The sequence below is a fragment of the Fulmarus glacialis genome, unplaced genomic scaffold (assembly GCF_000690835.1).
Source record: "Fulmarus glacialis isolate BGI_N327 unplaced genomic scaffold, ASM69083v1 scaffold1718, whole genome shotgun sequence".
NCBI classification, from domain to species: Eukaryota; Metazoa; Chordata; class Aves; order Procellariiformes; family Procellariidae; genus Fulmarus; species Fulmarus glacialis.
The window spans coordinates 29,156-45,842 of record NW_009226144.1 but is presented as its reverse complement, the minus strand read 5'-3'; the positions used below and the strand labels follow the sequence as shown (position 1 = coordinate 45,842).

The following is a 16,687-nucleotide window of genomic DNA, read 5'->3' as shown; positions in this document are numbered from 1 at the left end:
GCGTGGGCGTGCAGAGAGCAGCCCAGGGCCGTGGGGGCATCCTCCCAGCCCGGTCACGGGGTGCCCACATGCATGGGACTCGCCGGGTTGCGGTGGGTGGTTGCACAGCCACCCCCGATGGCCTGAGAGGGGCTGAGGGGTGTGCGAAGGGCAGGGGCCGGGACAGCACCTGTGATGCGCGAAAGTGGGATCCTTCATGCACCCCATGAGAGGGCAGACGCCTGTGTCCCCTCCTGGGAAGCAGTCCCTGCGTTACATATAGCTACATAGGCGCGCAAGGCTCCTTTCACCTCAAGCTGCTAATGAGACAAGGATGCAGGATGCTCCCTGAGCATTAAGGGAATACAGGTGCACGCTTCCCACCTGATTTCGTCCTTTTCTTCCTTCCTTAGGATGAGGGGGTCTAGGCAAACGTTCCTTAATTTATTCTGCATCCTCTGGCTTCTGCTTCTGCTGAAGGCTGCCTCTTCCTCCCCTCTCCCCCGTGGAAACGACCCACCACCCTCTTCGCTCCCCTCCGGGCTGTACAAAGGACACACCTGCCTCGGTATGTATTCAGGTTTTGTTTGCCTGCTGGACTAGTTCATTTGTTACTCCACCGGTGAGCTGAGAATTCCTATGCACATCATAAATCACTCCTTTATCTATTTCAACAGCTGTACTGCAAAATACTCGTAGTCTTTGGTGAAATAATCACAGAAGATTTTGCAAGGCCATCTTGGGGTCTGGAGTTATTTTATGATTTTGTTTTTGAGTGGCTGCTTCCCAAAGTTCATGTTTTTGCTCTGCGGGGAATGGCGTCTGAAAAGCTGGCTTTAACCTCTGTAGGTCTGGGAGCTGGAAACAAGGTGTTGTGGGGTCCTAGTATTCGTTAGGGTTTAGGATGCATTTTGCTTAACTGCAGGAAGGCACGGTTTCCCTCAGGCTCGCCCAGGGTCTCCTCATTTCTTTCATTGCCTGGGAAACTATTCTTAAGGATAGTTGGTCCATACTTGGGCAGAGAGCTTTGTGGTCTGGATGATTATCTCTGGATAACCAAGTTGCAAGAGCTGTTTCCTCACATTTCCTTTCCTTTTTGTGAGCCCACGCGTCTGCACGACCCGTACTAAAGTGGGGCGAGGGTGTTTTGACAACCCCCCTCTCGTGTGACTTTGGTGACTGTGGTGATCTCCACAGCAGCTATAGCTGGGGGTATCCTATAGCCTCAGCTGACTAAGTGGTTCCCAAAGCAAGACCAGTAACATCAAAGTCAACATGAACTGTGAGTATCTCAGCACCAGAAATGCCCTTGGCATGAGACTCTGTATACCTCAAGAGATGTGGTAGCTTATATTTTTTATGTGAGCAAATGTTAAATGATGGATACGTCTTATGCATTATGATCAAACGTCTTATTTTGTCTTCTTTTAGCTTTTCAGAGCACTTTTGTGCTGTAAACATAAACTCTGTCACAGTTCTGCATCTTTCAGAAGGAAACATTTCCTTTCAGCCCAAAATTATTTTCACTGTGGCTCAAGGAACACAATTAGAAACAATAATCCTAAGCTTGATAAAAACATTTTTTTGCCTCACTGCTGAGCTGTCCACAGTGCCCCTGCAGATTTTGGCACTGGCGAGGCAGGGTGAACCAAAACGGGAGCGAACTCGGGGCAGTGAGGCTTGTGCAGCCCCTGCCAGGGTTCAGCCACCCGCCGGAAAATGAGAGCGAGTCGTGAAAAGCAGAAATGGCTGTCAGGGACTGGCCTTGTCTGGGCCGGCAGCCACGCCAGTAGTGACCGAGCAGCTGCCAGAGCGAGAGGGAAGTGGTGGTTTTCAGTGGCGAGATCTGTAGGCAGCTACAGTTTTGATGGCACAGGAAACCGGTGAGCCGGCTCGCCTGTAGGATTTTTACACTGGTGTTTTTTAAATGTCGGGTGTGAGTGTTGACTGCCTTTTCCAACCTATTGACCCAGCAAGGCTCTAAATTCCTCAACTGACTGCACATTGCATTGAAGTTGCCTTGCACAAGATAAATGGTGCTTTTTTTTCCTCCCAAAGGGAGGAAAGCTGCACCAGCCCCATTGCGAGCCGGCTCGCCTGTAGGATTTTTACACTGGTGTTTTTTAAATGTCGGGTGTGAGTGTTGACTGCCTTTTCCAACCTATTGACCCAGCAAGGCTCTAAATTCCTCAACTGACTGCACATTGCATTGAAGTTGCCTTGCACAAGATAAATGGTGCTTTTTTTTCCTCCCAAAGGGAGGAAAGCTGCACCAGCCCCATTGCTGGGACCACCGAGCGTCTCCCCGGCATGTTTGTTCAGTGGGGAGACACCAAAAAACCTGCCTCCCACACCAGTTGCTCTCCCTGAGGTGTCCCTCCAGCTAAAAGCATCCACCTGAGCTCGACTCAGGACCGAACCAGGCTGTCCGCACCTCTGTAAACCGCAAGCTAAAAATGAAGCGTGCAGAGCATTAAAACTGCGCGGGCCAGGCCAGGCCTGGCAGGGAGGGCTGGTGACTGCACGCAGGCAGGCCGCTGCCTGCTAGCCCAGACGGCCGCCTCTGGGGTTTCACTGACGAGCTGCTCTCTCGACTAACTCTTGAAAACACTGACAGGCCATCTGTGTCTCTTCCTTTTCACAAGCGGGAAAGGGAAAGCGCGGAGGAGCTGATGGCCGTGGGGTGGAGCAGGGGTAATGTCAGTTCTTGCGGCCAATTCGGTGACCAGCCCTCTTCGGAGCAGAAATTAAGCCGGGATCAGCTTCACCTGTAGGAGGAAGATTGTGGTTTCCTTTCAGCAGCTCAACCCCAGACCCTGCTAGCTCGGTTTGCCATCTGGGAAGGTAGCGGGAGAGAGCCATGAGAACTTCCTCTGTGTCTTCTTGGCCTTATAGGTCGAGGCAGCATCTTTAACATGAGAAATGCCTGCTGCCAAATGTATAGGAGATTTTCTTGAAGAAATGGACTTTTTCATGCAAGTTAAATGTGTGGTCAGGTGTCTAATCTTTCAAAGTTATTTGCCTCTCTTTTCTGAGGGAAATGAGGTGGCTGCACATTGAATAGTCATTTCTGATCACTCCTGCGTGTGTACCACCTGCATGATCGAGATTGCTATGTTAGTAGCCAAAACCGGTCAGAAAATGGATGCTCTTTCAGTAACAAAACCAAAAAAATATTTTCCATTAAGCCTTTCCACTGAAAGTATCACACTTCTTGAAGAAATATGTAGAAATGATAGGACAGGAGAGCGAAATGCAGCTCTGGTACCTCCGTTGAATGCGATACAACTTGGTTGCTTCCTTCTTCTGTTCCCCTTCCTAGCAGTGCTCCCTGGGTAGGCACCATCTGCCCCAGTATATTCTGGTCGTACTGGGAAAGTGGCTGGATGCTTCAAGGGACTCCCCTGCCCTTAGTACATCCTGGGAAATGTATTTTGGGTAGGCACCTATATGCCGATAGGGAATAGGGCTGGAGGAGAGGAGGGTATGCATTGAGTGAGGTACCACAGCAGGCTGAACACTTCAGGCAACTCATACAGAGAGGTTGGCCAAAACATTTCTGCTTTCAGATTATTACTTGTCTAAAAAAGAAGGGGACTTAATGGTGTTAGAAAACATTTAGACAGGAGTTTTAATCAGCCTCAGTAACTATAGAAAAAGTCACATCATTTTTGCTGCATTTTCTTGAAAAATTTGGCTGCTTCATTCAGAGAAAGTCTTTCCATCATTGACTTGGTGTAAAAGCAAAGCATCCGGAAAGTCTTCCCACCTAAAAAGGGATTTAATAGTACTGCCTTCTAGAATTATGGAAAAGAGGGGGAAAGGACCTGATGATAATCCTCCTGGCCACAAGATCAGATGTAGTACACCTAAGCAGTTCCTAACCATCTCCAGCCTGCTCTTAAATAGATACATGGTCTTTCTTTGGCCCTGCCACTAGAAGAATTTTCCCAGCATCTGAATCTCTTTTCTCCATCAGTGTTTCCTGCCTCCCCAGGCTGGAAAAATGCTCCCTTTTTGCATACTGTGAAATTGGCTCAGGCCCTTCCTCTGGGCCTCTTGCATGCTTTGTATGTGATATATTCTTCTGCTTTTTCCTTATGGTAGCTTTAGTAAGTTTTCCTATATGCAAAGGCCCGTGAAGCTGTTTTTCCTCATGTAAAGATGGTGAGTTTTTGCTCTCTGCACTGGTTTGGGAGCTGGATGCTAGGTCTGGTTTTTGTTTCTGGGTTTGTAACTGACTGGCAGTATGGCTTAAGGAACTTATTCAGGATGAGACCTAGAAACCCTTTTGCTAGGTGCAGCCGGACAATTTCAGTGGGGCACCCTGAGAACAAGTCGCTGTGTATTTTTCTCTCAAAAAAGAGAGCCCGTCACCTACTCAGGTCTTTGACTTTCCCCATCTGTTAAATGAGGAAAATACTGCCCATTTCACAGGGCATGAAAAGTTTTACTTAAGTTATTGTTACTGTACTCAAAGACAGTACAGTAACACTGGTAACTGTTGACACTGGTGTTAATGTTTCATCATACCTAAGATCAGGTTCTTTATTATTCTACTATTTCTGATTAGTTTTTAAAGGTTTTATTCCACACCTCCCACCACCATGAATTACAACAGAGCCCTTAAAGGATCTTTGCAAATTGTCCTGTTCTCTAGCAAAGGTGATTTCATCCAGAAGTATCTGAAGTAACTTCAGGAAGGGCAGAAGCTGCCCTGGAGGACACAGAAAGCAGGGGAGACACTGAAAGACAGGAGGGAACTGCTGTATTCATGTCTCTTCAACATGGTGAAGAAAGGAAATTTGGGGAATTGTTAAACATCAATTCCTAGAAAAATCCTGCAATAGTTAGTAAAACTTGATAAAAGCACCTTTCAAAAGTAAATATGAGTAAGATCCTCACTGGATTTATCAAGGAGAAACAGTGTCAGATCAATCTAATTTTCTTTGCTGATGGGATAACGGCATGTAGACACAGAAGAAGTAGTGAATGTTACAGCTGGACTTTAGTAAGGCTTTTGGTACCACCTCAGCATAATCTAATGGCTGAGAGATATGTGACATTGATTAAGCTTCTACAGAAGCGGAAGGATGTACAAAAGGAGGTCTTTCTTGGACCTCTGTTTTGTACATAGTATCTTTCCATATTTTCATTAGCCAGGATAATGAAATAGTGTGCTATTAAATTAGCAGCTCATATAAAGCTGAAAAGATTTGCAAGTGCAATGGAAGGCAGGATTAAATTCAAAACAATCCTGAAAACTTGGAGTGCTTGTCCCCAGAAAAGATCATTTCAATATGAGTACGCTGAAGGCACTTCAGCAGAAATAGCCAATGTCACACATAGTGGATGAGGAACGACCGGCTGGGTAGCATCCCTAGGGAAGATCATCTGGTCTTGTAATGGCACAATGATGGCGTGCTGTCATAAAGAACGCACACACTGTGTACACCGAGACATCTGAACAGAAGTTAGCTTGCAAGACACATGAAGTAACCCGCTACCTTTCTCAGCATTGACAAAGCCTCAGAGGAATTTCTGCCTCAGAGGAATTTCTGCCTTCCCTTTTAGGGCTGTGCATCAAGAATGATGCAGAGCGACAGGAGGTTTAGGAGAAAAACAAATGTACGCTATAAAGAAAGTCTGAATAAATTACAGTTAATTAGTCTAGAGAAGAAAAACTTGAGAAAAGACATGATGTCTATCCTCAAAAATGTTAAAGGGGTGATCCATTCTCCAGGTACATAACAGCTATGGCAAGAAGTAACAGAAATGGATACCAGTAGGGACATTCAGGTTAGGAAGAAAATTTTCTAATGGTAGTGATAAGTCAGCACTGTCATCAGTTCCTGAGAAGGCTGTAGAAGACCTCATTAGAGATCTTAACAGATCTGTGTCTACCCCGTCCCTTCGGAACAGCATAATGCCATAGATCAGCTGCTAGGGCAGTCACCTTGTGTAAGGTGACTTCTTCCAAGCCAGCTTTTCGGGGGTTCTGTGCTGTGACCGCAAGAACAATTTGCAAATAGCAGGGTTTATTTATTTTCTTCCCAGCAGCAGGCTGCCCAGCTTTTTGATGATTAACTTTGGCTGCCCTTTTTGGAATGAGGCGATTCGTCAGGGAGCGCTCAATACAGCCGGACAGCAGCGCTTTCCGTCTTCTTTGCTAGTGAGCAGAGATGCTGTGGGTCAGCAGCCGGGGAAGCAAATTTCCCCATCTTTGTGCTCGATATAATGCCATTCTCAGCAACCTTTGCGGGTCACCTCTTCCATTCACCCATGAGCACATAATACCTAGCATATGAAGAGGCATGTTTTTGAAACATATTTTCAGCTCTGATTACATTAAAGAACGGATGTTTCCGAGCTTCCCAGAAGCATAAAACGCCGACCTCTACCTGTGTTGATTTGTGTGATAGTCAATATCCTCAACGGTTTGCCTCTGTCTAGCTGTGCGTGAGTGCAGGGACGAAATATGCCCCGCGGAGTGGCAGCAGGACCGGTGGCGTTTGGCGTTCCCAGTAACTTCACACAATGGAACATGCCAAATGGAGTCGGAGGCTTTTAATAACTGTGCTCAGACAAAGTGGCTGTGCACATATTGTCTGGGGAGGCACCGTGACAGAACGTATAATTTACAGCTCAATGAGTTCTGTAAAAAGGCCATGCCCAATATCAATGTAGCACCACAATGTATTTTACTCTGAAAGGCTGGGAATCGACTTTGATTACAGCTAAACCAGTGCCAAGCCGCAGCACCTCTGTTTACTTCACCGACATTGCTCAGTTTACTCAGCCGCAAAATTTGGCCTGATGATCAGTAATAAATACAAAATTTGACCGTAACATTTTTTCCTATGATTATGCTTTGGATAGAAAAACCACAGGCATGCGAGTAGTACAGTAGAGATACTAGAGCAACTATTAAAATTGGAATATTTCCTACAGGGATTCATATTTTTCAGCAACTGATGATAAAAATTTCATTTTCAAAATCACCCAAAGTCTTACTGAAATTTTATGGCTGTAAAATGCAAATATATCTACTGATCACAATAAAAAGGTGCGCTTAGCATACCGACATATATACATGTATGTGTGTGTAAATACACAATCATGTGTATTTCTTTATATGAGCATTTGTAGACATGGGTAGTCTTGTATGTTTTATGTTACTGATGCTTGCCTTTAGTATAAGTTTTCTTTGATAATCTTATTTATTTAGTATTGATTGTCTGTTTGGTTGCTAATTGCCACAACGTGTGTGCCTCCCACTCCTGTTCATATGTTAGCCCTATACAGAACTTCTGCTTATTTTTAAGGAAATCACTTTTAGTGGTTTTAGGAACTGTATATCTGAAACAAGTTTTGTGTATTCAGAATCTTAAAATGGTCAAACCTTCACGACAAAGATGAAGTTATCCAGTTACATTAACTCCCCCTGCCACCATTCAGGCTTCAGTAAATTTTTAATACCCTTTCCTGATTTGGAAAAGAAAAATATATTAATGGCACACATACATACATGGTTTTTTTCTATTAATTAATGCAGAAAGCATTTCCATTGGAAATGCCTGGGGTTACAGATTTTGTTAAATAGGGCTCTTTAAAGTGTAATGTAGGAAACACTAGGGATACATTAGGCTGGCAGGTATGGATACCAGAGTCTTTCACTAGATGGAAACTGAATTTTCTGTACCAGCATAACTCTATCAGAGTCTTCATTGGATGTCTTAAGGAAACAATAATGAACGAATGGAACTCTGAAGTTAGGGGTCTGAAGTGGTTCACTGCTATTGCATGAGCAACAGAAATAATAATTGATATTCCAGGGTTTGCTGGTTTTGTTACAGATCTACAATGCACTCAAAATACTGCTATATTGATATTAATATTTCAAAAATGTCTTTAGCCAGTATACTATATGTAATTTTATGCCCAGTGACAGGTTTGGTAATAGTGTGCCATTTAGCATTTTCAAGATATTTTATGACGCTTAGCAAATTTAGGGGGAAAGGTCTTGTCTATGCCAACACATTTGAATACAGATACCTATAATTATATTCCATCACTTCAGTATCTCTATGAAATACATTAACACTGTAAATGGAATAGGAAGCAAAGTTTGAGTTAAAAGACTTTTTACACTCAGATTCCTTTCTAAATTACCTTTCAAAGCAACAAATCCTCTGGCTGTATATGGGAAAATGACTATCCTAACTTTGCCTATACAGTTATATTATTTGAGCTGAATATTTCCATGCTGGAATGAAATCTTGAGGTTATAAAGAGCTGTTCTTTGAAAGTATCAGCTCGGTGCTGAGAAGCAGCAAAAGGAGGCAAAATGGGTATTGAGAAGTATTAGGAAAGGAATATATAGTGAAAAAGAAAACATTCCTGTATGGTAACTTTGCATATCCATGGTCTGCCTGCACCTAGAATACCCACGTGCGTGTCCCCAGCTCAAATGAGAAAACCTTTTTTCTTATTAGCTCCCCATGTGAATGCTCTTATTTCAAACAGGAATGTCTTGTTCCAGGTTGAACTGGAACTGGTTTAGATGAATTTAGAAAGAGGCGTTTTTAAGCCAGATCAACAGCATCTGCACGAGGAGTAGCAGTATCGTCTTTTGTAGACAGGTTCTGGGGACTCCTCAGAGGCTTTAAGAGATGCATTGGAGCCTATGATCATCTATAAATTGAAGAAGCAAAGACTGTGTTTTGAGAAAACCTTCATCTTCTATGTAAAACCATGGAATGTGATAGATGGGTTCATTTTTACAGGGGCTTGCTGCAGACAGGTATTTGAGGCAGAGGTTTGCCACTTCGCTAAGCGAAGCTCCCAATCCTGCTCCACTGAGAATGAGCAGGGTGACCACAGCCTAGCTGGCAGGGTTTGCGGAGAGCTATTTGTGTCCAAGGCCACTTTTTTGTACTTATTTCCTCCTTGTGCTCCAGGAGGTACGTTTAATTTATGGCTGGGGAACAGCAATATGGCTGGAGGGGCGAGAAAGATCTCCAGCACCCAGGAACGTGAGCAAAGGATGGCAAAGTAGGATGTGCCAGGTGCCAGAAATCCCACTTAACAGTTTTACTCAGACAAATATATCTACAAATCTGAATCTTAGAAAGGCAGCTTTCACTATCCAGACACTTCTTGACATCCCTAGGTATAATTCTAATTATAGAGCCTTTCAAATGTGTGCAGCAGAAGTGGATTAAGTTAAATAGTCTCCTCAAACTGCCAGAGGCTTCACAGCTAAGAAATGAATTTCTCTAGCTCTGATTTTATTATTGGGGTATGATTTTTTTTCCTGAGCTTACTGGAAATGTCATTTTATTATTACATGTTATTTTCAAATACATGGAGAGAAGTACTTCCTGACATGTGAGTTTTCAGATTACTGCTGCTGAGCAAAATGGCTATGGTTTTTTCTTTTCTCTTCAGAAATTAATAGCAGATGGGACAAACTATCGCTAAAAGAGACAGGCATTTTATTAATACAAGAGTCTGGTTTCTAATGGCTGGTAGGTATTATAATACCAATGAATTTCTTCCAGAGAAAACATCCTTCAGCCTGTCAAGGCATTGAAACCTATTACTGAAGTGCAACAGCAGAGTCAATTTCTTGAAACTTGTTTCTAAAGAAAATCATGTGCAACTATAAAAAATTTAGAGCTGTTTTTAACCTTAATTATGAAGCCTATCTACATTGCCTTATATGTGCCCAGTTCATGATGAGAAATAAATCGCATCTAAATATCTACTAAATTAAAAGCAAGCAATAGTTGCTGATGACTGTCCAGTCTGGAAGTGCTTTTCTATTGATGCTAGAGTATTAAAAAGTTTATATTCCCATACACATCATAAGTGATCAGAGCAGTGAGATTTCTACAGTTGAAGACAGCTTATTTTCCCCTGTCCTTTTTAGCTAACTTATTATTTTCCGTTTTTAGCTGGTGGAATTAAGACCCATTAAAGGTTAGGATAATGGGTTAGCATTTCTGATTATATTTGGTGTGCAGGGAGATTTCTGTTCATTTAGTTAGAGGGTAGTGGCTTCTTATGCTGCAGAATTCACTCCAGTGAATTCTTTTTCTGCCACTAAATCCAGAGGAATATGCTATATATGATTAAAAAGAGAGCAGGTTTGTAGTAGGAGCGAGGATAGTCTGGGTTAACTTTAATTTATAGTCACTAATCTCTCGAGGTTTTACCTATAGCCCAACACAGGAGATAGGTTCTCCTAGAAGATAAATCTGAGTTACTGGGGGGAACATGTTTTTATCAAAAAAAATGGGGAGCTTGGGTGGGTTAGACTCCCGGACTACAGTGAGTCCCCTTAGACATTCCTCCTCCCTCCTCCCAGGCTTCAATCCTTTTCCCGAATAATTTACAATCTCCAGTCCAAAAGCTGCTCCTGATCGGTCTAAATGAAAGGCTTTGAGGCCAGCACAGCCCGAACATAAGCGGGCATCCCCTGGGGCATGGCCCATGGCGGGGCAATAAGAGGTGCCAGCAGACGGCCAAGAGTAAAGAGAGGTGGACTAAGGGCACCTGATAAAAGCCCGGGTAGATGGGGGAAACAGAGAGCAGATCAGCCGATGGCACGCGTTGGTAGCATGGGTTCCCGGGAGCACCTTTCCCACTGGAGGGCAGGAAGACTCCCCAAATTCGGGTCCAGAGACTTCAGCCGCAGTGCCTGAGGCTGAGGATGCCCCAACTGGAACTGCAGAGCCCTTTGAAAATCAGTCAAGACTTTCTTTATCGGCTTGTCCCGTGAAGCATAGCGTTTCGTCTGGAATAAATGCATTTGTGGGGGAGCATTTGGATAACCGAGGTGTGGTCTGTGGGTGCCCGAGGCAGGGAGGGTGTAATAGCGTGTCCAGAAGCATCCTCTCTGTGATAGTAAACGAGAGTTTATGAGAGCAAACAGTTTGAAGTTCAGCTCTGTGGGTTTTCCCCAAGTAGTCAGGCTATTATTATTGTTATTTATATTCATATAGCATCTAGTAGCCCAAGGTACTGCATTAAGTACTGCACAAACTCAACAATGGCTCTGTTAATTCTCAGGCGAAGCAAATCTCCCTCTGGGCCTGGTCGATAGACACAAAAGTGTCTAACTGACTTAATCAACATGAAAAATTCCCATTTAATTGCTGGGAGACTGCTCCGCGAGTAGGGTTACCTGCATGATTGTGTTTGTGATTAAGAATTCTGTTTCTATTCGGCAGAGCTGAACCAAAAATAGCTATTTTTTTCCCCCCTTGTGGTACTTTGACAAACATGAAAGAGAAACTCACATCTTCCGTGGAGTCTGTCTGCTTGTATAACAGACGAAATGGAAACACCAGGGCTATTTTTATCCTCAGCCCAACTTTTTGGATTTCGAGCACTTGGGCTGTTTGTCCATAAGCCCCTTTCTCTGCACCGATTCTACTGGAGGCGAGAAGACCTCGCTGGGATAACGAAAATGAGAGTCATGGGGGTGACATCTCAGTCAGAGAGGAGCCTCTTTGCACCCCCACCCTGAGACGAATCATTAGGCAGGCTGCTGAGCCTGCGCTTGCGGTGAATAACTCTATTTTAGTGTAAAAGCTGTGCACTGAGGGCTGAGCGCGGCAGCCAGAGGCAAGCTCTTTCCTCGCCTGCTGGGGAAGGCGTGGGGCCGCGTCGTGAGCTGGTCTCTCCCGTTGCGAGAGAGTCGACTTGTTGCATCGATGTTTTTATCAGGCCAGCTTTTACACTGAAATAAAATCCTGCTCCTTGCAGCGCTGGAGCCAACATTTTGGCACTCGAGGATGCTGTAACTGAAAGCAGAGACATTGCGGAGGTTGATGTCTGCTCGCGGCTGGAGCAGATCCGCCACGACAGAGGAAGCACGGGCCGTGGTGCGGGGGGAGGCGGGCAGCGTCCCCATCCCGCCGGCAGGCGCCCCCCCCCCCCCGCCGGCAGCAGCTTGAAAGCTTCATTGTGGCGGTGCACGTCACCCTCTGGTCCCGCAGAGGAGGAGGGGGTGCCGGAGGCGGGAGACAGACTTTTAGAAAGCTGGACCCAGCCGGAACACCCCGTTCCCGTGCCGCTTGGCGGGGGTGCCCAGCAAGCGGGGCGGGTGGAAGAGGCAGCTGGGGGGGGGACGGGGGAGCTGGGGACCAAGAGAGAAAGACTCTGTCCTCTCTGCAAAGTATGCTGGCAGGCCCCGGCTGAAGGTGCAGGAGCGTTGGGTTACACAGCACAGGCAAAATGAGCGTCATTTCTCTCTGCTGCAGTCGGTGACGCTGTCAGCTCCCTGGCGTGACGGGTTACTGAGCCTTAGGGACAGGACATCCCAGATCCCTCCGGTTTTCACCTGCCTCCCTGTCTCTGAGCTCATCCCTGTGCTCACAGCGGGGGCTTTTCCTTCGCTTTGCATCCAGGCTTGCAATTTCGCGGTCTGGTCAGGCTGACCTAATCCTCAAGCCGCATTGGCATCCACTCCATCACTGTTGCCCACTTGCCCCTGTGCTCAGTTCTGCTTCAGCCTGTGTTTCAGGGACTGTCTGCCCTTCCAGCTCCTCTGCCCCCTGAAGCATTTTCCTCTGCTAACATTGCTAACCTCAGTGTCTCCCAAGTTTCCTTCTCTGCTCCTTATCTTCACCTCTCTCAGACTCCTGGACCCGTGTCTGCTAAGTGCTGGCACATTCTCATTCGTAGCTTCCTCAAGCTCTTGGTGCAAAAGAATGAGAGGTAAAACAACAAAAGCTGTCTCCGTTAGAAAATATCAAAGGACTAGCTCCTTCCCATCTTGCTGCATGGACTCCTTTTTGTCTTTCTGACTTCCAGACAGCAAGATTGTTAGATGAAGGCATGACCTTGGTAAGAGAAGAAAGGAAGGCACAGAAAGAATATGTAGTTTTGAGGTTAAGGCATCATTTTGGTAATTTAATTTTTCTAAGCCTCCATCCTCATGAATAAAACAGACATAGAAGGCAGGGGAATGGTAGTTTTGGTTATGTGTAGGTTGCTCATGTGTGTTAATAACATGGCCTTGTAAGAACCAAGTTATGCAATGCCTTTAAGGTGTGTTTCCAGCATGTTTCAAGGATGTGCACAGCCATCTCAGCGCTAAGCGATGGAGTCTGTCCAGTGTGGCTATGCCCACGTTACCCTTACAAATAAGCCAGGGTCTGTTTTCTGTCTCTGGGGACAGCGCAGGACATGGCTTGCACCCAAAGAGCTGAAGTCTCTTGTACCCCTCAACTCCCCCCTCTCGACTGAGTGCCCTCGTCCAAATGTGCTCTGGGGCTGGACCTTAGCACAAGCACAAGCATCGCCTGGGGCATGGCACGGCATGGGATAAAGCTGTGCTAAGGCACCTGCTAGTGGTTAAACAGGGACCAGATGACCCTGGGCTGTTCTTCGAGCCCAAGTCCTGAGCAGGCTTTACCCTCTTGCACATCTCCTTTGGTTTTAGTTCGGGTCTTTATCATTCTACTTTTTTTTTTCTTTCTGAGCTATTGTGTTTTAATTAACTGTTAATTCCTTGGGCTAGCCTGTGGCTATTTTTGTGGGGGAGGGGAGAGGGAAGAAGGAATGACTTGCTTCAGGGTTTTTTCTTGGTTGTATCTGTCTCCATTTATTCTCCTGTTCTTTTAGGCTGTCTGGAGGTAATGGCTCTTAGCATGCTTTATAAATCATTCTGCAGGGACTTTGAGTGACCGTTTTATTTAATAAGTACAGAGAAGTGGGCTTTTATCCCTGCAAAAGAGGTGGCAAGTTCACTGTAATTTCCACTGGATTACTGTATTTGGGGTAGAAGAAGTAGTAGAAGACTCAAAGATATTGGTCTTACAGCAAGTTCCAATTGTATTACCTTCTCTTTTACTTGCTACTTGATCCATAGGAGCATCAAAGTTATTTACGTTGGAAAACAGCACTTTGATTTAATAGCACATAGGCAGGGGTACTTGGAAGGAATTTAAAAGCTCACTTTGAAGAGTTGTGCCAGTCTGAAAACCTGAACATTAATGCTCTTGAGCTTTGGAAAAAGGTGGATCTGCAGCCACATCCAAATGCTGCAGCTCACCTCCATTTCTAGACTGTGTCAGAGCAAGTCCAGAGAGCTGAGATTTCTTGCAGAGGGCAGGAAACAGGGTTCAGCTACAGGGATTTCAAAGTGAAATCTTTATTCAGGCTGCTGGAAACTGGCATCCTGGCTTCTTGTGTCCTGGCTGCCTGGGATACCCACCTCTGTTACACAGGCTCAGAGTCCAGGCAGGGACCTCACTCTGGCTGCCAGGTCTGACTATATTGGTCAGACTTTGCATCTTCTTTATAAAATGCTGGCTTCTTTATAAAATGGTGAAGCCACTGCAGAAAGAGAGAGCACAATGCTGGCCTACAGCAATTTAAAATCGACTTGAAATGAACCACTTACGGTCATCGTGTGGATTTCGAATGATTGCTAAGTGGGGATCACATTCATCCCAAAAATATCAGAAAAAGTGCTACACATCTCAAGAAAGGTTTCACTACGGTATGCAAGGTCTTGGGTCTCAGCCACAGCTAGTCCAAGATGCAACTAGGCTTTAGCCCTGCTCGCACCCAGATTAGCTATGAGAAATAACCAGCTTCGTAGGTCATAGGAAGTGGTTTCTTTCCAACCACAGAAGAAGAGCAGAACGAACTCTGAAGACATTGTGGCTTTAGCAAATGTGTAGCTGGGCCCAGCAGCCCCATGTGTGCCAAGCACCGCTAGGCTTCAGAGGAAAGTCTGTGAAGAAATGATGCCATGGATACTTTGTGGTGGTCAGCATATCAGCACGTCTGCTTTGTGACATCTCTTCTGCAGGCAGTCACACCCATTTGTTTTTCAGTTTCGGTAGCTCTCTGTGTGGCTATTGCGGAGAGATGTAGAAGTCCTATCAAGTACAGACCTGTGCCTTTTTTCTTGTGAGAAGTAACGAGAGAGCAGGTGGCCAAGCAGGCAGTTGTAACAGTGGCTGTACCCCCGGCTCCTTGATTTTCATCCTTGAAAGGATGAAAATCGTTTTTTCAGGAGTAACATCCAGTGCTGTAAAAGCCAGGCTGTTCTGTGCACCCCTCTGGCATCAGCATCCTCTCTGTGATAACTTACAGGTTTTGAATAAAGACAGAAATTCACAGATTTTTTTTTTCCCTTGAACACTCATCTGCCATGGAGCATCTCAAGAAATTAAATGCCCAACGATGCCTGAAATACTTCTATGGCACGGGGTGCTTCATCACACTTCACAGATAATCGTATTCGCTCTTTTTGTTTGTTTCTTTGGAGGATGCGTGCTTGCGGTGTCTGTAATTGAACAGCTTGCACAGTGGCACAACAGTACAGTAAAGGCAGCCATGGAGAGACTGTGCAACTACATACCTGGTAAGTACCAAATAATACGCCATATGTTATGTTGGTACTGCTTGCTGTATTTCTCTGTTAATTAAAAATTCACACGTGGAGTCTGAAAAAGCTTTAGCCACTTGTCGTGCAGCATCTCAAATGAATGTAGCTGAAAGATAGCAAGGTACTATCTGCAGGGAAGTCAGTGGCGTGGCTCACTTGGCTTCAGAGCTGGGATTTTGTCCCAAAGTTAGAGTGAATGTGGTTGTATTAAGCCCACATGCGTGTGAGCACCAACACATGCAGACCCCTTCCCTCCCTTTTTCTCCACTCTGTCTCTTTGTTAGCAGCTTAAGAATAGATTCACTGTGTGCCCAACCAATCCTCTTTCTTGTTGATATGGGTCTTTATAGCAACTGTGAAGACGAAAATGTTTTCAGCAGGTATAGGAAGCCTCTATTGTAAAACCTCAAAAATGAGCTGAGGTTGACAGGTGTAAGATGTGAACATTTGGTCTGCACAGAAAAGCTATTGAAATGTAACTGATGATACAAATTTCAAAAGCGATAGCTATTCCATATGAATATATGTAGACTCCCCTTTTTCTGCCCCTTATTTTATCTGCCCAAAGAAGCTTAGCTGTCCAAATGCACATCCCTAGATAGAGAACAGTTTGAATGCCAGAATAGCTTTGTGCCTCACAGACAAATCCTATAACTATTTAAGTAACTAGATCTCACATTCATGATATCTTTTTAATGTTATGAATGTAAAAAGATGGCTTAGGATTCTTCGTTAAAATGTCATTTATATAGGACTTCACAAATTGTATCTCTGAGAAACCATCTTGCTCTGTAGACCCTAGTTTCACAGAAGATGTGTGTAGAATATTAATTCCCTCCTTTCCAAGAGAGGATTTCCCGATGCAGGATGGGGCAGGGAGGTAATTGCTGGGATTCATTCATTGATAGAATGACGCTTATCTGATTTCTATTCCATAAGTTATAGCCTCAGCGTTTTAAATTACAGGCACATAACCATGAAGTTACAATTAGAAGCACTGATCCTGCTATTAAAATACAATTTGCTTCTTTAAAATATGACATGCTAGCTCTATGTTCATGATTCACTCAGTGGACCTTGTTCCACTGACATGTCAAGATATTTCTTTTCAGCTGCCATTCTTTACACACATAAAATCCTATTATCCCTTTAGTTAAATCTGTATAATCCAGTTACCTTCTATGAGATGCATGGATACACCCAATAGAAAATAACTGACCCTGAACTTGAAAGGAGTGAAAAATCCTATGGATTGTGTGGGAGCTACAGTGTAACCCAATTTATCCTCTCCCG

The 16,687-nt window shown here is 44.7% G+C and overlaps 1 protein-coding gene across 1 annotated transcript in view; it reads left to right on the top strand.

Annotated features, from left to right (window-relative positions):
- Positions 1-393: 393 nt before the first annotated feature.
- LOC104080337 (acyloxyacyl hydrolase-like) overlaps positions 394-16,687 on the top strand; it is a gene marked incomplete at its 3' end in the record, with an annotated part of 42,269 nt that continues 25,975 nt past the window's right edge. The window contains exons 1-2 of the mRNA XM_009582697.1: positions 394-547; positions 15,275-15,370. Of these exons, the coding sequence (XP_009580992.1) occupies positions 394-547; positions 15,275-15,370 (250 nt within the window). The remainder of the gene's footprint in view (positions 548-15,274; positions 15,371-16,687) is intronic.